The following is a 21,008-nucleotide window of genomic DNA, read 5'->3' on the forward strand; positions in this document are numbered from 1 at the left end:
TCATTATCTTTAAACTAACAGGACAATGGATGTTACAAAAGTTGAAAGGTTTCAGTGATGGGAAACTTTTATATTTGTACGTCATTTGTTTTCATCTTGGTTGTAAAATGTGATGGTGGAATGAGGATGAGGAGGAAAATTTAAAGCAGTACTCCTCAGTAAATACCCCATTTCACAAAGAGGCTCCACCAGTGATAACATCGGTGCTGCTGATTAAAGCCTCGACTGCTTCACTGATCCTTCACCTGCCCAAGTTTCTTCCCTCTATTAGAAACTGTTAAAACTGACACTTCAGGTGGTGTCAGTGCTCAAACCGATAGACAGCTCAGTGATCAGGCAGAAGAGAAACTCTGAAACTGATCGAATTGTTTGCAATTAGATCACAAGTTTTCCATCCATCATATTACATCTAGTATTTAAGACATAAATGTTTTCTATAAAATTGCCATAATGAAGATATTTTTAGAGAAACACAGTGTAGATCTACTATTTGTTTATATATACTTATTTTAACACATCTTAGACCAATTTCAAACTGGGGAAGCACCGATCCACTTTTTTTTCACTTCCGATCCGATCTGATCCCGATACTTGAATTTGGATATCTGCCAATACCAACACTATTCCAATACCAGAGCTCTGTTTGCTTTAATATCATTATTATTATTACCATTATTGTTGACTTAATATGAGGCTGTAATAAACTCCTCTCTACAGTAAAGTATGAAATGTCGGAATGTTTGCATGTTTTCTCCCAAAAGACAACTTGAGGTCAGTAGAAGGTCCGAAAAGGAAGCAGGACAAACTATTTTTATTCAGTTTGGACAATATGGGGGTCTGCTTGACGTCATCATCTCACAATAAACTAGTTCCATCTTTAAAACCTCACAATCACTTCATTAATCCCTGGAGAAATTATGTATCAACGCATCACAAACTGCAGTGTTTCCAGCTTCAATGCAGCATAAATGATTTTCGGGAAGTTTAGCGTGGAGTAGGATGCAGCTTCTCCGAGGTGTGAGTCTCCCGCTAAAGTGGAGGAGCTGCCGTTCCTTGTATTGATGCCGCGGTCAGTGCCGTTCTCTGGAGTTTTAAAACGGTGACGTCTGGCGGCAGAGTGGCGCCTCGCTGTGCAGCGGCTTTGCAAACATCCATGTCAATGCTTTGCAGTGTTTTGAGTGTAAAATACATCCAAACAGCGACATGTTGTCATGAAAAGTTGGGTAGCGCAGTGCTACTATCCTAGCCTCCTCGCTGGCTGCAAACTGTGGAATGGATTTCCTGACTCATTACTCCATGTCTCATTGAGCCTCTCCTCCCTTCAGGAAATCCATCCCACATTTTGCAGCCAGCGAGCAAAGTAGCAGCAGGGAAACACTGTGGAGTCATTTTATCATATTATATTATATATATAATATATTATACAGCCTGTTCCAGAGTTGGATGTTCCTGCAATGATACAGAAGTGAAAAAGCTGTTTTTGCACTGACGATACCAAATTAATTTCCAGTTAAGACGTGCCAAACGCTGTCTGAGCTCTAAACAGCAGCTAAAAGCCTTATTTATATTAGCAATCACTAAAATATCACCTATTTTGTTGATTTTTTGTTGTCTTATATAAAATTCATAATCTTTGTAATGCAGTTATTGATTTAAATTTCTCTTTATACTGTTTATTCTCACAAAAGCAATTTTAGCAGCATTTTATGTATGAAACATGTTATATGAATAAAGTTGTGAAGCTCAAACGTGTTGAAAATCACTTGCTTTGAATTAAATGTGTTATTTTCATCTAAAAGTAGCTAAAACTGGTGAATTAATGCACAAGGAACTATACGTTACTGTATTTGAGAATCTTTAACCATTGAATAGTAATTGATTTAGTTTTTTGAATCCATGTTTATGAATGTGAACCATGAAGGAACCTTTCATCTCTGATACCTGAGAGATCTCTGGTGATCTCCTGGATCTTCACCAGCATCTCAAACCAGGGCTGAGACTCAGAGAAATTCCGGTGGCTCAGCAGTGGACAGTTTCTCGGTGTGAGTCTGTGGAGAACAGACGTAGAGGACTATGGGGTTATATTTGTGCCAAAATTCTGAGCGAGCGATGGGAAAATTTGAGCGCAAAAAAATTAATTGTGCAAGCACACTAATAGCATTTTGAGGAAATATTTAAATTGCGCAAAGACAAACTTGAGATTGCGCGCTCAAAAATCCTTTCTGCGCTCAGATTCTTCCTCTGCGTGCTCAACCTCTCTCTCTCTCTCGCGCTCAACCTCTCTCTCTCTCGCGCTCAACCTCTCTCTCTCTCGCTCAACCTCTCTCTCTCGCGCTCGCTCAAATCTCTCCACGTCCGCGCTCAAGTCCTGCTGTGCGCTCGCTCAAAATGGGCAAAGCCCAAATGTGACAGACACGGTTGTCCACCAATCACAGAAATTTGGGGCGGGCGTTGAATTCTGATTGGTTGCTTCGGTTTCTGGAAGTGCCTCATAACCAACGAAGAAGAAGACGAGGGAAAAACAAACTGCGAAGGAAAACAGAAATAAGGAAAACTAAAGATAATGATCCTGGATTACAACATGTTTTCCCCCGCAGTTTGTTTTTCCCTCTTCTTCTTCTTTTTCTTCTTTGTTGGTTATGAGGCACTTCCAGAATCCGAAGCAACCAATCAGAGTTCAACACCCGCCCCAAATTTCTGTGATTGGTGGACAATGGTGTCTGTCACATTTGGGCTTTGCACATTTTGAGCGAGCGCACAGCAGGACTTGAGCGCGGACCTGGAGAGATTTGAGCGAGCGAGAGAGAGAGAGGTTGAGCGCGAGAGAGAGAGGTTGAGCGCGAGAGAGAGAGGTTGAGCGCGAGAGAGAGAGAGGTTGAGCGAGAGAGAGAGAGGTTGAGCGAGAGAGAGAGAGGTTGAGCGCGCGAGAGAGAGGTTGAGCGCGCGAGAGAGAGGTTGAGCGCGCGAGAGAGAGAGGTTGAGCGCGCGAGAGAGAGAGAGAGGTTGAGCGCGCGAGAGAGAGAGGTTGAGCGCGCGAGAGAGAGAGGTTGAGCGCGCGAGAGAGAGAGAGAGGTTGAGCGAGCGCGAGAGAGAGAGGTTGAGCGCGAGAGAGAGAGAGAGGTTGAGCGAGCGAGAGAGAGAGAGGTTGAGCGAGAGAGAGAGAGGTTGAGCGCGCGAGAGAGAGAGAGGTTGAGCGCGCAGAGGAAGAATCTGAGCGCAGAAATGATTTTTGAGCGCGCAATCTCATGTCTGTCTTTGCGCAATTTAAATATTTCCTCAAAATGTTATTAGTGTGCTTGCACAATTAATTTTTTTGCGCTCAAATTTTCCCATCGCTCGCTCAGAATTTTGGCACAAATAGAACCCCATAGAGGACATCAGTGGCGAGAAAGCACACAGAGGTGACAGACAAGCTGAACATATTGACCTGTAATGCTCCAGGTATGTGTAGAGGAGGTAATGCAGGCTGTGTTGCAGACAGAAGGTGATGAAGGCGCTGTGGAGGTCCAGGCCGAGGGCTGAGCGGTACTGAGGGATGGAAGGGGACGAAGCCATGAGGCCTCCACCCTGAGCGAGCCTCCACAGCAGCTGCTCCAGGTCTGCCAACTCCACCGGGATGAACACGCCTCTCCTGGAGGGGAAAAGTAATGTAATGCTGGCTGTTGCACCAGTGTAGCATGTACCTAACTTCACCACATGGTTTGAGGCAGAAATCCGTTTTTTGGGGGTGTTCATCTCAAAACATTTTTTGATCGGCAACCAGTGGGGGGGGGGGGGGGGGATTCCATTTTTGTTGTTGTTTTAATAGCTAGAGATAGACCTGAAATGGTGCATTCTAGTGCATTCGGGACTACTAAATACTACATTGTGACATATAGATTTTGCTTCTATATATTTGGGGCGGTATGGCTCGGTCGTCTCCCAATCGGATGCAACCGCAGGTTCGATCCCATCTCTGCCTGCCCACATGCCAAAGTGTCCTTGGGCAAGACACTGAACCCTGAACCGCCTGTGTGAATGCAGTGTGAGAGTGAATGATTGGTGGTGGTCGGAGGGGCCGATTGTTGCTGATGTATCTAATATACTTTCTTGCTTTGTTAAGAAGTTGTCTTTTTTCTTTTAAGGTGGAGGTTTTCATTTGTACTTGTACATGACTCACCTCACACAAAGCATCACTACACGTACTTGTTTATGTCCCCTGTAGTTTTACACTGCTTCTATCTGCACCAGGAAACTGAGCAGCTGTAGACTCTGAACTATGAAATAGTTTCCATTCTCTCCTTATTCGTTTTTAATTGAATATTAGATCGTATTTGGTATCTGCAGGCCTCCTATAGCTCACTCCCAAGATCTTAGGATGTCACAGTCACAAATTGGTGAAGGAACAAGCAAGACTGTCAATACTTCGTCTATTAAAACCAGCATTTTCACAGCAAAGAATATTTTATTCTTCATTGAAAAGCGTGAATGATGTGCAGTTATCCAAACATGCGTCAACATTTTGGAAATGAAAAATGTGATCAGTCATAGGTCCATAGAATGAGTAGCACTTGTGTGGATTCTGCAGATAGAATTCCTCAGCATCTTGGAAAGAAAATTCATCTACAATCCTCCCCTCTGCCACAGCATTTGAACGCATCAGGATGAGTCACAATCACCAATCAGAGGCCGCCTTTCACAACATATATATACCACAAGGTATCAATCAGGTTGTTTGTTACTAAGCGCAATACAATCCGGAAGTCAGTTGCGAGCTGTGTAGTCGAGCTGATAATTCGCTATATTTTGGTGAAAAAAGATTAATTTGGGCAAAATTAGACGGTGACAAGTAGTGATGGACATTATACACATATAGGTACATCTAAAAATATTAGAATATAATGAAAATGTTCAATATTTGTTGTCACTCATGTACAGTCGCTTGCAAAAGTATTCATACCCCTTGAACTTTTCCACATTTTGTCACATTACATCTGGCCTTGATGGAAGAGTGGCAAGAAGAAAGCCATTGTTAAAAGAAAGCATAAGAAGTCCCGTTTGCAGTTTGCCAGAAGCCATGTGGGGGACCAGCAAACATGTGGAAGAAGGTGATCTGGTCAGTTGAGACACATCACATCACCCTGAACACACCATCCCCACTGTGAAACATGGTGGTGGTAGCATTATGCTCTGGGGGTGCTTCTCTTCAGCAGGGACAGGGAAGTTGGTCAGAGTTGATGGGAAGATGGATGGAGCCTAATACAGGGCAATCTTGGAAGAAAACCTGTTGGAGTCTGCAAAAGACTTGAGACTGGGGCGGAGGTTCACCTTCCAGCAGGACAACCATCCTCAACATAAAGCCAGGGCTCCAATGGAATGGTTTAAAACAAAACATATTCATGTGTTAGAACGGTCCAGTCAAAGTCCCGACCTAAATCCCATCGAGAATCTGTGGCAAGATCAGAAAACCGCCGTTCACAAACGCTCTCCATCTAATTTGACTGAGCTTGAGCTGTTTTGCAAAGAAGAATGGGCAAAAATCTCAGTGTCTAGATGTGTAAAGCTGGTAGAGACACACCCCAAAAGACTTGCAGCTGTAATTGCAGCAAAAGGCGGTTCCACAAAGTATTGACTCAGGGGGGCTGAATACTTTTGCACACTGCACTTTTCAGTTTTTTATTTGTGAACATTTTTTAAAGTCATGTATAATTTTCTTTGTACTTCACAATTGTGTGACACTTTGTGTTGGTCTTTCATATAAAATTCCAATAAAATATATTTATGTTTGTGGCGTGTAATGTGACAAAGTGTGGAAAAGTTCAAGGGGTATGAATACTTTTTGCAAGCCACTGTAGTTGATCATTTCTGCTCTTCAGTGACAACCGGAGGTTTGGAAAGATGAAGTGAGACACAGGGTGAGATGCTAAGAGTGGAATTTATTGAGACGTACAGCCGGAGTGCTCCCACACCTGACAGACAGGTGACATTCCTCACACACACACAGGCATGCACATTCTGACCAACCTCCCCTACATACTCTCCTCCTTTGTATATAAAGTCGCTTCCCCATAATCTCTCCTCCAAGGACTATTTCTGGCGACGCCATAAACTGGAGCAAAAACAACGCTGATTAAGGGGCTCAAACCTAACAACAACGTAACCAGCCTGGGGTGGCAATGACCTGGCAGATGGGGTAATTATCAGTGAGTATGTAGGCCATAAAATCTAAGAGGCCTTAGATTTTCTACAACAACTCATTTCAGAAAGCCAAACCCAAATACGATAGTCTCATGGCACATAGATTTAAAAATGTCAAGCCTTTATTTCTTGAAATGTTGATGATTATGGCTTACAGATCGTGAAAACCCAACATTCAGTGTCTCAGAAAATTTGAATATTGTGGAAAAGTTCAGTTTTGGAAAGTCATAGTGTCACACCCTAATCAGCTAATGAACTGAAAACACCTGCAAAGGATTTACTGAGCCTGCAAATGGTCTCTCAGTCTGGGTCAGTAGGCTACACCAGTGGTTCCCAACCTTTTTCGACCAGTGTACCCCTTGAGCTGGTTTCCATGTGAAAAGTACCCCCTCTCTCATGTGTGATTATTCGCCTTAATGTGTACTTATATTTAAGCCTTTGTCTTTCTATCTATCCAACTGCTCATTTAAATAAAACAATTATTGTGAGTGTAAAAACATACCTTTTAATGAGACACTTGCGCTTGCTTGTCTTTCATAAGTCTTTCATAATTCCTTTTTTCACTGGGCTCCCCTGTGCCTGCGTCCGAGGCGACGGTAGCAGTAGCGGTAGCTGGACGTTTACTCCTGCCTAGCCATGCATCCATGTTTACAGTCGGTATGCAGCTAGAGTTAGCTAGCTTCGCGAATCGTGCGCGCCCGCAGCAAGAACGTGAACCTTTTTTTTTTTTTTTTTTTTTAAAGCGCGCCACTTTATAGTCTTTTCATGTTATGTGCATTGTAGTGTTACAATCACTGTGGACGAACTGCTACTCATGGAAAATAAACGTATGGCCTTACTAAAATTCATGATATAATACAATATAATATAGTATAATTTTTTTTTTTGTGTGTGGATACTGTAGGCTAATTTATAATCTTTCTGCGTACCCCCTGCAATACCCTCGCGTACCCCTAGGGGTCCGTGTACCCCCGGTTGGGAATCACTGGGCTACACAATCATAGTGAAGACCGCTGACTGGACAGATATCCAAAAGACAGTCAATGACACCATCTACAAGGAGGGTAAGCCAGAAAAGGTCACTGCTAAAGAAGCTGATTGTTCAAAGAGTGCTGGACGCTACATGTTCATAGAAAGTTGAGCAGAAGAACACAGTATGGTAGGAAAAGGTGCAGCAGCAAAAGGGACGACCGCAGCATTGAGAGGGTTGTCAAGCAAAATGCATTCAAGAACTTGGGGGAGCTTCACAAGGAGTGGACTGAGGCTGGAGTCAGTGCATCAAGAACCGCTACGCATTGACCAATCATAGACAAGAGCCGCTACGCACTGACCAATCCTAGACAATCCTGGTCAAGCCACTCCTGAACAAGGGACAACTTCAGGAGTGTCTCACCTGGGCTGTGGAGAAAAAGAACCGGGCTGTTGTTCAGTGGCCCTAAGTCCTTTTTCACATGAAAGTACATTTTGCATATCATTTGTAAATCAAGGTCCCAGAGTGTGGAGGGAGAGGCTCAGAATCCACGTTGCTTGGAGTCCAGTGTGAAGTTTCCTAGTCTGTGATGATTTGGGCGGCCATGTCCTCTGCTGGTGTTGCTCCACTGGGTTTTCTCAAGTCCACAGTCAACACTTTAGATCACTTCATGCTTCCTTCTGCTACAATGGAGATGCCGATTTCATTTTCCAGCAGGACTTGGCACGCACCTGCCCACATTGCCAAAGGTACCAGAAGCTGGTCCAATGATCCTGGTGTTACTGTGCTGGATTGTCCAGCAACCTGTACTGACCTGAACCTCAGAGAGAATCTCTGGACTCTTGTCCAGAGGAAGGTGAGAGACACTAGAGCAACAGTGCAGATGACCTGAAGGCTGCATTCAAAGTAACCTGGGCTTCCATTACGCCTGAGCAGTGCCACAGTTGATGGCCTCCATGCCACGCCGCTAAGACGCAGTCATTCTTACAAAAGGAGGCCCAACTAAATACTGAGTGCATATAAATTAACATACTTTTCAGAAGCCTTACATTTTTGTGTAAAAAAATCTTTTTTTTTCTTGAACTTATGTAATATTCTAATTTTCTGAGACACTGAATTTTGGGTTTTCACTATCTGTAAGCCATAATCATCAACATTTCAAGAAATACAGGATTGATATATTTCACTCTGTGTGTCATGAGTCGACATCATATATGGGTTTGACTTTCTGAAATGAGTGACAAAGAATATTGAACATTTTCATGATATTTTAATTTTTTGAGATGTATTTGTATTGTAGAGGCTTTGAGCAACACATTCTGCTATTAAATCATCAGAACTGAGTGGCTGCATCCTCACCGCAGGGATAAACACAGAAACAGTAATATGATTATTTATTTTTCAGTTTACCTGATCTTGTGAACTTTTGTTTGACACTTGGCTGATTTTAAACCGGTTTTCTTATATCTTGATACAAGATGCTGCTTAATTGAAGTGATCCTTTTGTTTCCTCTGTAGATCATATCAAGGTTTCTGATGGTTGTGAGCTCACTGAAAAATTGCTGCTGACATGGAAACAGCAATCATAATGTAATTACCCAGGATGAGTCAGGACTATTTCTACAGGATCCCTGTAATGAGGTAGTTCTCACACAGGATCCCTGCAATGAGGTGAATTTTACACAAGATCCCTGTAATGAAGCAACTTTCACACAGGATCCCTGTAATGAGGTATTTTTTAAACAGGATCCCTTTAATGAGGCGACTTTTGAACAGGATCCCTGTAATGAGGTGATTCTCACACAGGATCCCTGTAATGAGGTGATTCTCACACAGGATCCCTGTAATGAGGTGAATTTTACTTACTACGGTCACTTTACGGTAACTTACTTCTTAAGTGAAAACATACAAATTCAGAGAGAATTCAAAATAATTACTTTATATATTTTATTGATGTGCTGCATCCATTTAATAATTCAATTATTTGCTTGATTAAAAGGACGATACTGTGAGGATCCACACCTCGCTCTAGCACCGGATCCGCCTCTCCTCCCAGGGGGCGCTACTCGGTCGGCACGAACGTCTGCTGCAGGAGCTCGCTGCATCCATTCAAAACATTCATCAGCGGCTGGTCCAGCCGACTCCCACAGACGCTCCTGTGTCAAACCCCGGCGCCACCCCCTCCCCACGGACCCTGGATGACTCCTCTCCCAGCAAGGAGCCCTCCGTTCCCCCACCAGAACCATACACCGGGGAACTGGGCTCCTGTGACCAGTACCTACTGAAGTGCCGCCCCGTCTTTGACCTCCGGCCCTCCAAATATCCCTTTGACCGGGCCAAGATCGCCTACACCACCAACCTCCTGCGAGGGAAGGCGGCTCAGCCTGCTTTACCAAGGAGCTGGAGAAGGTGGTTCGATCAACCGGTAAAGGGGGAGGCGGCACAGCGGCGCTCTCCTTCTCCCAGGGCACCGGGTCAGCAGCTGACTTCTCAATCGAGTTCCTGATCCTGGCGCAGGCGTGTGGGTGGCACGACGAGGCTCTCCAGGGAATCTACGCCCAGGGCCTCTCAAGGACCAGCTGGCGACCCGGGATGAACCCTCCTCCATCGACTAACTCATTGCACTCTCCATCCGCCTGGACAACCGGCTGAGGGAAAGGCAGCGGGAGCGAACTCCTCGCCGATCCTTCCCCGCCGGATCCTTCCTCCTCCAGCCGACTCCCAGGTCCTTGACTTTCCCACCGGGCCCCGGAGCATCCAACGAGTCAGCAGATGAGCCGATGCAGTTGGGCCGGACCCGTCTGGACCCCCGAGAATGACGCCGGCGCCTCCAGAACCAGCTATGTCTCTACTGTGGTGAAACCGGACATCTTCGGGACTCCTGCCAAAGTCAACCAAAGAGGTGCGGCTTGTCAGTGACCGGGAACCCTCTGACGAGCCAAACTTCCAGTATCCCGCGTTCCCCTGCCCGGATGTTGGTGCCCGCCAGCCTCCACTGGGATCAGCACTCTGCGACCCTTCCAGCCCTGGTGGACTCAGGAGCCGACGACAACTTCGTGGACGCAGGGGTGGCAGCCCAGTTCGGACTGCCGCTGGAGCTCTGCCTTCTCCCCAGAGTGTCAACGCCCTGGATGGTCGGCTGATTGCCCGGGTTACTCACCGCACGACAGCTCTCGCCCTGGTCATCTCTGGGAACCACAGAGAGACTCTCCAGCTGCTGATGATCCCTTCTCCGGTCACGCCCCTCGTCCTCGGTTACCCTTGGTTGCACCAGCACAACCCACACCTCAACTGGAGGAACTCCTCAATCATCAGGTGGAGCCTCCAGTGTCACTCCCAGTGCCTTCGGTCGGCCGAGTCCATCTCCGGTTCCCGATCTCCGGCTCTGGCTCCTCCTGATCTGGCTGCGGTTCCCTCAGAGTATCATGAGCTGGCGCCAGATCAGGAGCTCGACGTGGCTGTCCCCGTGGTCAAGGACCACCTACATCGGGTCCGGGAGGTATGGAGATCGGCCAGGGCAGCGCTCTCCAGATCCACGGAGTCCAACAAACGACTAGCAGACCGTCACCGCACGCCTGCTCCTGACTACAGACCCGGACAGATGGTATGGTTGTCCTCCCGAGACCGTCCCCTCCAGGTCGAGTCGCCGAAGTGGGCTCCCCGCTACATCGGCCCATTCCCGGTCGCCAAGGTGATCAACCCCACGGCTGTCTGCCTCCGACTCCCTCAAGGTACACCCTGCGTTTCATGTCTCTCTTCTCAAACCAGTCTCCTCCTCCCGCTGAGCCCCCACCACCCCCTCGGATCATCGACGACCATCCTGCCTTCACCGTGTCCAAGATCCTGGATGTGCGGCCCCGGGGTAGGGGTTTCCAATATCTGGTGGACTGGGAAGGGTACGGTCCAGAGGAGTGGTCCTGGCTTCCCCGTCGGCTCATCCTGGACGAGACGCTCATCTCGGATTTCTACGCTGAGCACCCGGACAAGCCGGGTAGGCTGCCAGGTGGCGACCGTTGAGGGGGGGGTACTGTGAGGATCCACACCTCGCTCCAGCACCGGATCCGCCCTCACTGACACTCCTGCAGGTAATTGACTAATTGATTGCTCCCACCTCTTAAGCCCTGCAGTGAGGTGGGTCCGGTGCAAGAAGATTGTGTCTCTCGTACGAGTAACCTGCTCTGTGAATGCGCTCCACGGCATCCCGCTTCAAGCATCCTTGGCCAGCCTCCTCGCCGCACAGCTCTCCCTGCTGCGCTCCTCGTGCGCACTCTGCGTCCCGGAGTCTCCGTTCCCTCATCTCCCAGGTCTTGCATTCCCAATAAAGACACTGCAAATTGCACCTGCTCTGCCTCCTGGTCTTCTTCTGGGTTCACTCCACACACCGGCTCTCAGCCGTAACAGATACATCAGATTTGTTGTCATTGTGTCTTAATACAAATGAAAACGCTAATCTTAAGTGTGTTCAACAACAATCATGGCCAAAAACAGCTCTTCAAGATTGCCACTGAATCTTACTAAATGGTTATATCATTTATATTTGACTTGTTGAATGATAAGAAATCCACCAAACTGTTACTTGGAAGAATGAATCTCAAATGCAAAGAAATTAATATAAACTATTTCTATTTCACAACTCATATTGCTGTACATTACATATAAGATGTTTACCTGATATTGTGTAGCTCCAATTTATTTATGATCAGTAAATCAATTCAAGCCTAGACAATACAACTTGAAAAGGCAAAAAAAAAAACGTTCTGCCCATTTAAATTGTGTTAAATTCAGATCAAATCAAACTTTATCCGTCTTCCATGTGCAAGGTATTCTCAACAAACGACAATAGCTTCAAGGAGAAAAACCTGAACAGTCCAGTAAAAGCTACTGTACCTGGCGAGTAAGTCCAGGATGTTCTCCATCATATAGGTACTGCAGACTGTGTTGTTGTCCACCAGCTCAGGGCTCAACTCTGGCCACTGTGAGGAGCTGGAGATCTCCATGTCTTGGATCCACTCCACTATCCGATGCTGGTCATGGAGGGAAGTCAGATAACGCCACAAAACTGAAGAGTCACAAGAAGTCAGCTCTGAAACACAAGGGAAGGCACCATTATAATTAGCTGAACATGCAACATCTGATGAAGGTTTGATTTGAGCTGAACACAAACAAACATGCAGTATGATGCTGATATGTTTGTGCTTTTCATTTGTTCTTCGATTGGTGAAACATGTTGACATACAGAACATGAATTCAGAGTCCAGTGTGCATGTTGATCGTACACATTTCAGATATATTGTAAGGCCCTAAAATGGGCTTAAACAAGACTTTTAAGAGTGGCTGTTTCAATCTTCTTTTCAGTATTCTACCTGTATGTTGAAGTCTGGACAAGGAGACTGCAGTCCGGCAGCTCTGGTCCCAGTTCTTCACCCAATCCAGTCGGAGGTTTCTCCACAGTCTCACCTTCTCTTTGTCCTTCAGTCTGCCTCCTTCGACAATCAGCTTCAGAAGCTCACCACTGCGTCCCTCCATACAGTGCATCTGAGGAACCCTGGAAGGTTTACAGATTGTCAAGGTCAGGATTCAAAGCTGCAGCTTCTGAAAGGCAAAATCCACATGAATAAAAAGGGGGATCAGGGGAAAATAAAAATCCGGCTTCATTAAGTTTTCACAGTTTGTTGAGATAACAAGAGACATTATGAGAGCAGGAAGTAATGAGGACGTTCAGGAAGAGATCAAAGAGGTGACTGACAAGAAAAGAAAGAACAAAGTCACATGATGATAAATTACCTTAATGTCAAAGTAAAATGGTTGGTAAGGGTTTCTGACTTCAGGTTATGGTGGCCACCTAGGTAGACGTGTCTTACACTGATCTGCTCTAGAACTACTGCTAAAACACACACTTACAGAGTGGAAGAGGAAGTAAAGCAAAGAGTAACATGGTGAAACACACAAAGCTAAGGAAGCTATGGCAGAGGAAGTGACCAGCGGAGACCAAGAGCTTGAGGGGTAAAAGGCGGAAAAAATTCTGGCAGCTATTCACTCCATGAAAGCAGAGTTCTCAACAAGGTTTGATGGAATTGGGATGGCGATCAGCAAGATGAAAAAGGAGAAAGGTGATTTCACAGATATTAAACTCCAGACATTAATATCACGGTCTTCCCAGGCGAAGGATCTCAGCTCTGTTGGGATCTCACAAAACCACGGAAAGTTTGTTCATTTCTAGGGAAAGAAAATCTTCATTTGTCATGATACACAGTCATGACATATGAATTCAGACCCAGGAATGTGATTGACCATCACACCCAGTGGGGGGGCCTTTTGCCACTGCAGACCCATGCAAATCCTCCCCCACTTTCTGCTCAAAAGACACTTGCACTCAGCCAGTGACTGATTGGTTGAAGCTCTCAGGATTTGACACTTTCAAATCCACAAACCTTCAACAAAAGCTGGTAAAAGCAGTCTTGCAGAGAGCCTTGCTCCGAGTCTTCTCCTGTGAACACCCGGGGGGAGCTGCAGCCCAGCAGCTCAGCTCACCCAGCGTTAGCGTACAGCTAACACCAGAGGCCTGCAACCAGGGGCCCTCACTCCTCAACTCCTCTGCTGACCCAACCACGAGGGTCAGACCTTCCCCTGAGCCAGAGACCAGCACCCAGAGTCTGATCTCCCATCAACCAGGGCAAACCAACCAGTTCCTCCAGGACACCTCAGGTAAACGACACCTCACAGAACCTCTTTGTGTTTTCCTGAACCAGCAGGAAAACCATCACAGACCTGAGCGACCAGCTCCTCAGTCTGGACAAAAGGAACAACCAGGAGGCTGCAAAGAAAGACTCCTGAATCAAGAAGACACCATCTTCCCTCCAGCCTGGACAACGACCAAACTCCTTCAAGGAAGTGGGCATTACCTGAGATTAGTTAAACCTGATGCTATGCATAGAACTGTTTAACTTTTATGAAGATGTGTTGATCCTATTACATTGATTTAGTTCTATTGAGAATGATATTAGGAGCAGTTATTAACCTGTAAACCAACGTTAGCTCTGCCACAGACACACATGTTTACTTTACTGATTTGTTAACTCACAATCCTACACATATCACATCAAAGACAACATTACACAGTAACTGAAAACAATCTGACAACTCCTGACGTTTTACAGAGCGAGTCACATTCACATCAAGTCATTCTAGAAATGGTCCTTTAGCAGAGACACACAGGAAGCAGACGCTAAAGACTAGCTTCCATGTTCCATTGTTCTCCAGCACATGGTGGAGACCCAGGACAGACTTCTGCTCTCTGATAACCTCCATTTGGAATGTAGTTTCTTGTGATCCGCCATCTTGTTTTGTAGTTCCATCACACATCTGACACACACACACACACACACACACACACACACACACACACACACACACACACACACACACACACACACACACACACACACACACACACACACACACACACACACACACACACACACACACACACACACACACACACACACACACACACACACACACACAGAGCTGTATATAGGTAGTTGGAATCTGTTTATTTGTTTTCATTGTAAATAAATATAATTTTTGGAATCATACTTGCTGTGTTGATTTTTTGCTGCGTTTTTGCTTGATTTCTTGCTGTGTTGAAGAAATCAAGCAATGAAATGTCGACCTCTTCTGTGTCAAGAACTCCAAAATCCTTCAAGCTTTATTGTTAATTCTGCTAATTGTAATTAATTTAACTATTAATTCAAATTCCTGATTAACTTTAGTATATCTTACAAAACTGATATAACTGAATTGGCTATCATTTCTTGTTACGACAGGTGGAGCTCCGAGGTATATGATATAGATCAGAATAAATTACAATAACATAATTAATAACTATGTTTGATCATTATTAATCATTATCGATAGCCAACCAAAACATAAATGGTTCCTTATGAGGTAAGAAATCCCTACTGCTCCGTCATTCTGTATGTGAGCCTCGACACATAAAATACACAAACCAAACAATAAACATAAAAACGGAGAGGGCCCAGCTGCCATCTCATGAACTGTGTTATCTTCACTTTAATGGTTCAACATTCCCATTCATTGCATTTGTTTCGATGCATCACTATGGGATAGGCTCCTTGTGTATACCTCAGAAGCATTTATCTCATCACGCCAATCCTGATTGGCTGTTGATCGCGAAGCCTGCATGAGGGGTGGAGAAACCCACCATAAGTAGCTTGCGCTTACTATGCAGCATCACTCAAAGACCTCCTCTCACTTTGTGCCATAGCATGTCTCAAGTTGCAAGTGCTTGCGAGCTATATTGTTCAAAGAGTGGAGCTGAACCGACTCGTTCACCAAACATTAGGTAACACACCACAACCCTCCAACCTTCAACATAGCCAGGAGAGTTGCTCACCAATCACACCAAGGGATAGGCTTCATGGTTTAGCACATCAGTTAACACTGTCCTGGTCAATTACCACACCAGCCAATTCTCAGCACATATTGATTAGCTACCGAGCTAATCAATATAGACGCTCACGCTCCTCACACTGAAGAAGACGGAGACTCCAAGTCCCGGCTCTGTAACTGTAGAAACTGTATATCGAGCTGAACTCACACCAGGTCCGCTCAATCTGCCTCGGGCTGCAACACGTCCGACGGACGATCGAGACCCCCGGGTCACGCGGGCCCTGTGTCCAGTTCACCGTGAAAAGTCTCAGGGACGCCTCCTACACCAATTGAGCTCCTCTGGCCAGGACCTCTTCTTGCCCTCAAGCGACACACTAGTCACCAAAGAGGCCATGAACGAGAATGACACAGACACCGGACCATGTACTGGATTGGGTAGCCACACCAAGCACTGTGGCTGTCCTTGGGAATGAGGAGGGAAGCACACCCACTTCCCCTTCCATTGGCATGGCTATGTAGGCTAAGCAAGCCCGCTGCATCCTGGCTGAACGTCCTGTGGGCTGCAGTACTAACGGAGTCCACCAGATCCCATTATAAAGGGAAGAAACAACCCCAGGCTACAAGGGCTGCTGCCTCCCTCCTGAGGCAGCAGGAGGGAGATGGAGAGAAGCGGGGAACTGCCAAGGGAGAGACAGCTAGGAGTGAACGGAGCACTGATACCTGCTGAAAAACTGATTTTTTCCCGGTTTGTTTACGGTGTGGTCACGGCTGACAGTGATCAGGCAATAAAGCCAGTGAATGAGCCACCTTGTTGTCCTTACAACGTCCGGGCGGATGTTACCGTATTTTCCGCCCTATAAGGCACCTAAATACCTCAAATTTTCTCAAAAGCTGCCAGTGCGCCTTATAACCCAGTGCGCCTTATATATGGACCATTGTTCTACTCGAAACTGCTATTTGACAGCTGAACAACCAGAAGCTTTTATTTTGACAACTCTAGCTTCACAACCGGATCTTCAGTGCGGACGAGACTCCACACAACACCTTCATCACTCATGGTTGCACACCAACATTCTAACAAACCAAAATAAACTAGATGAAATAATTACTCCCTAAACTGGGGAACAAAAACACATAAACACAATCAACACAACACCAAGCCCAACAACAACCCACAATAACCTCCAACAACACAAAACATGAATTTGTCGCTGCAAGGCATGATGGGACATCATGCCTTGCAGCAACAAATTCAACCTGAGCTCCTCAGTGCAGCCGATAGGAACTCCCATAATTCATTGCAGCTGTTTGTGGTGTTTTAAATGCAATTATTGGGGGTTATATTTGGTTTGTGGTGTCGGTAATAATTGTGTTGTGTTGTGTTTTTGTTGCTTAGTTCATGTAGTTTAGTTTATTATTATTATTATTATTACCGGTAGTTGTAAGTTGTCAACCAGTAGTGAAGAAGGTTTTGTGTGTAGTGTCCTCCTGGCATAGGCTGCAGGTAGGACTATCAAAATAAAGTGTGTGCACCTCTCTGGGTGTTAGAATCAGTGGAAAATGTAACCTAATGGCTTTGAGCTATAAATGTTGCTGACCACTGATCTATTCCATGCGCCTTATATGTGAATGAAGTTGTAAATTATGTCAATCAATGTAGGTGCGCCTTATAGGGCAGAAAATACGGTACAATATATTTGCCATCACAAAAATGACAATTCCACAGATTGCACATCGGTGCTCTCATCAACGGCCAGAGGAAAGTAATTGGCCCGACTCAGACCACTGATAATGGTTCCATGCACAGCGTCCAACCGTACGTCTCTGCGCCGGGAAGCTGACCCGGCAGAGAGAGGCACCTGTTTCACAGAGGCAGTTATGCTATCCATTGATTTAGCAGTAGCCAGCTCCTCCAAAACAGCCACCATCACATCTGTAAACATTTCTGCATCAGTGAATGGTTTGTTGTGCTGGGTGAGAACCCATGCTGCTTTAAGGGACACACTTGTTGCTGCGCTGCGAGTCCTCAAACCAGGACCTGCTGCTGTGCACATACCCAGCTGTTAGCGCGCTAAGTTTCAGCTTCTGCGCCTCTGGAGTGGATATGCTTTTCTGAAGCTTCCCATGCTTGGTTTCGAGGTGCCTTCGGATATTATATTCCTTGCAAACTGCAACAACCTCATTGCAGATGAGATGGAATTTATAAAATCAGGTAGGACAAATGCATACTTTTCTTCCTACCTTGTCCTGCTAGCTGGCGATCTCCAACTGTTTTACACATTATCTCAGTAGAAAAACAGCTTCAGGATGTCTCACGAGAATACAGCCAAATAATTATGTCCTTGAAATGATTAACACGTCAATTAGGCTCAAATAAGTGTTTATTATTTATAATGGTAATTATTTAAGCGTTAAGTCTTACCAGGTCTGTTTCATAATGCAGACAGTGTGGAGCCAAAGTGGTAACACGGTAATAACAGCCTATGGTAAACTCATTCATTTTGAATCAATAACTTTATTAAATTATGTTGCTGTGCAATATAAAATAGTATAGATGAGAAAAAAAAACACGTTTTTTTTAGTAGGAAAGACAGGTTTGCCTGTAGAAGATGTAATTTTGGCCCACCATTCAGTTGGTCAGAAAAAATTTGGTCCGAAGCCAAACTCAATTGCAGACCCCCGATGTAAAGTATTCATACCTGGGTTGGAAGTGACTGTTTAAAAGAAAAAAAAAGAAAGAAAGAAAAGAAAAAGAAGCAAAGATAAGAAGTCTCAGAGCCTTTACCTTTGTGACGACGCGTTCCCAAGGCAGTGAAAAGCTGACAGAGATCCAAGTTTCTCCATTTCTCTGATGAACTCCACACTCTGCAGCTCCTCCTTGGGAAAGTGGTTCTGATGAGACAGCTCCTCCACCTTACAAAACCAAACATGTACAGGTAGTAGACGAGAATAGATTAGAATAATTTTATTAATCACCGAGCAAAACTATTTAATGACGTGTACACTGAAAAAAAACATATAAACAACATTTCTGTTTTTGCTCCCATTTTTCAGGAACTGAACTTAAAGCGCCAAGACCTTTTTCTATGTACAGCAAATGCCTAGTTATTTTAAATATTGATCAGAAATTGGTCCAAATCTGTGGTAGTGAACACTTACTTGCCAAGATAATCTCTCCATATCACAAGTGCGGCATGTGAAGATGTTGATTAGACAGCAGGCTTATTGCAAAGGTGTGTCTTTGGCTAGCGACAATAAAAAGCACACTCCAGGACCTTCACAGCCAACATGTTCACCTCCAAGATGGTGGCGGTGGGGTTATGGTATACACAGGTGTATTTTATTGATAGCCTCTTTATTACACAGAGATACAGTGGAGATCCTGAGGCCCATTCATCCACGACCATCAGCTCATGTTGCAGCAGGATGCTGCACGGCCCCATGCTACAAGGATCTGCACAACTCACGGAAGCTGAACACATCCCAGTTCTTGCATGGCTGGCATCCTCACTGGACACGTCACCCATTGAGCATGTTTGAGATGGATCAATGTGTACGACAGAGTGTTCCACTTCCTGCCAAGATCCAGAAACCTGCCAGCCACTGAAGAGCGGCGAGCTGCAAAACTACCCTTCTCATATCCTAAGTGCTGTCTCGAAAATATGTTGTCATCTGTCTGTGTTGACGCTTAAATGTGCCTGAGGTGGATTTTTTTTATCCCGATTACAGACTGTGCTATGAGGAGCACAGTCTGTAATCGGTCTTCTTTTCCCTCCTCTCCTCACCTCTTGTTGTCCTTCTTTCCCCCAAACTTTCTATGCAATTTTGTTGCACTTGTTACAATGACAATAAAGACGATTCTGACTCCGATTCCACCATCAACAACCTAATCAACTCTACGCGAAGGAGATGTGTTGCACTGTGTGAGGCAGATGGTGGTCAAACCAGACACCGCCCCCTCCATACAGCAATTTGAGGTATTGTGGCCAGTCTAAAACACATCTGTGCAATAATCCTTCTGTCCAATCAGCACCTTGATATGCAACCAGTGAGGTCGATATTTATCTGGGCAAAGGAGAGGTGCTCACAAACACAAATTTAGACAAATTTGTGAACAATATTTGAGAGAAACAGGACTTTTGTGTATATAGAATAAAGATCAGCATGAGAAAAATGTGAGCAAAAACAACAACATTGTTGCATTTACATCTATGTTTAATGTAATGTGTGGTAATACTGCTGATCATTCTTTCTGAAACCCTACCTTTGTTTAGCACAGCAGACCTTAAACTTTGTGTTTGCTAAAGTTGTGATAATATGCACTGAACTGGGAATGATGAAGCATTAATACCACTCACCATTAACTCCCTGAGGTCCTTGTCATCTGTGTACAGGCAAATATTGTGAAGCTGCTTCTCGACACTGAAACCCTGCAAACAATTAAACATTCAAAGAATTCATGCATGTTGCAGTTAAAACAAATGATTTGCTTTAAAGTCCATCCAATCCAAATGATATAATCTGTCATCAAACCCACCCACTCCCACCCTCTACGTGGACAAAAAAATTTATATTTGAATGTAGATGCACATTTGAACGATACACAGTTCTCAACATGTATGTTTACATCCATACAATGTGTGTAGTACTCACATACACTTGGGGTGTTGTTGCAAAAAATGGGGAATATACAAAATTGAAAATATTGTCTCCTTTTCAGAATGAAAGCATTTCAAATCTCCAGGCAGCCATTCTGCAAAACTAATCTGATCCAATGACGTGAGGCTGATACTTTCACTGAGCAAAAAGTTCAGGGGCCTCATTTATAAAACATTAACATAGGATCTATCCTAAAAGTGTTCCTATGCCCAAAAGTTGAAAATGGCATGCACCAAAAAATGTTTGAATTTGTCAAACCTTGTGTATGCACACTTGCACGTACTTTTCATTCATTGATCACATTACATTCCACCCTTAACAGACCCACATTCTACCATAAATGGTCAATGGCAAACAAGCCTGCTGATCACTTGCAATGTATACAAAAATCATAGCAGAAAAGACGAGGAAAAGGAATTTTACAGAGAGCGACAGTCACGGGGAGGTGGAGGTCAGGAAAATGATATAAGGTGGCCACAGTAGTGGCGTCACTAATAAAAGAAAAAACAAGTGAGTGGCAGTACGTCGTCATTGGCTTTTAAATAGTGTGAGAGTCACAGAGAGATCAGTGACTGCAGATAGGGGGGGTGGATAAATGACCTTTTTTCCCAAAACCTTCGTGTAACAGGTTTATTTTGACCTTATTTATATATAAAACACACAATTTTGGTTCTGCTACTGGCATGTTTTGATGTACTGCGTATATCACACTTTTGCACGCTTTTTTCAGCTATATATGATAATGGCCAATGACTCTGTCTCAACATTGTGTACAAATATAGTGATTACT

The 21,008-nt window shown here is 44.8% G+C and overlaps 1 protein-coding gene across 2 annotated transcripts in view; it reads right to left on the reverse strand.

The window, feature by feature from the left end:
* spg11 (SPG11 vesicle trafficking associated, spatacsin) overlaps positions 1-21,008 on the reverse strand; it is a 77,014-nt gene that overhangs the window by 28,796 nt on the left and 27,210 nt on the right. For both annotated transcript variants that reach the window (XM_080504179.1, XM_080504178.1), the window contains exons 12-17: positions 19,918-19,989; positions 18,345-18,472; positions 12,511-12,692; positions 12,035-12,230; positions 3,428-3,631; positions 1,942-2,048 (exon numbers count right to left, since the gene is read on the reverse strand). In XM_080504179.1, the coding sequence (XP_080360305.1) occupies positions 1,942-2,048; positions 3,428-3,631; positions 12,035-12,230; positions 12,511-12,692; positions 18,345-18,472; positions 19,918-19,989 (889 nt within the window). The remainder of the gene's footprint in view (positions 1-1,941; positions 2,049-3,427; positions 3,632-12,034; positions 12,231-12,510; positions 12,693-18,344; positions 18,473-19,917; positions 19,990-21,008) is intronic.

Source organism: Blennius ocellaris (genome assembly GCF_963422515.1).
Source record: "Blennius ocellaris genome assembly, chromosome: 11".
NCBI classification, from domain to species: Eukaryota; Metazoa; Chordata; class Actinopteri; order Blenniiformes; family Blenniidae; genus Blennius; species Blennius ocellaris.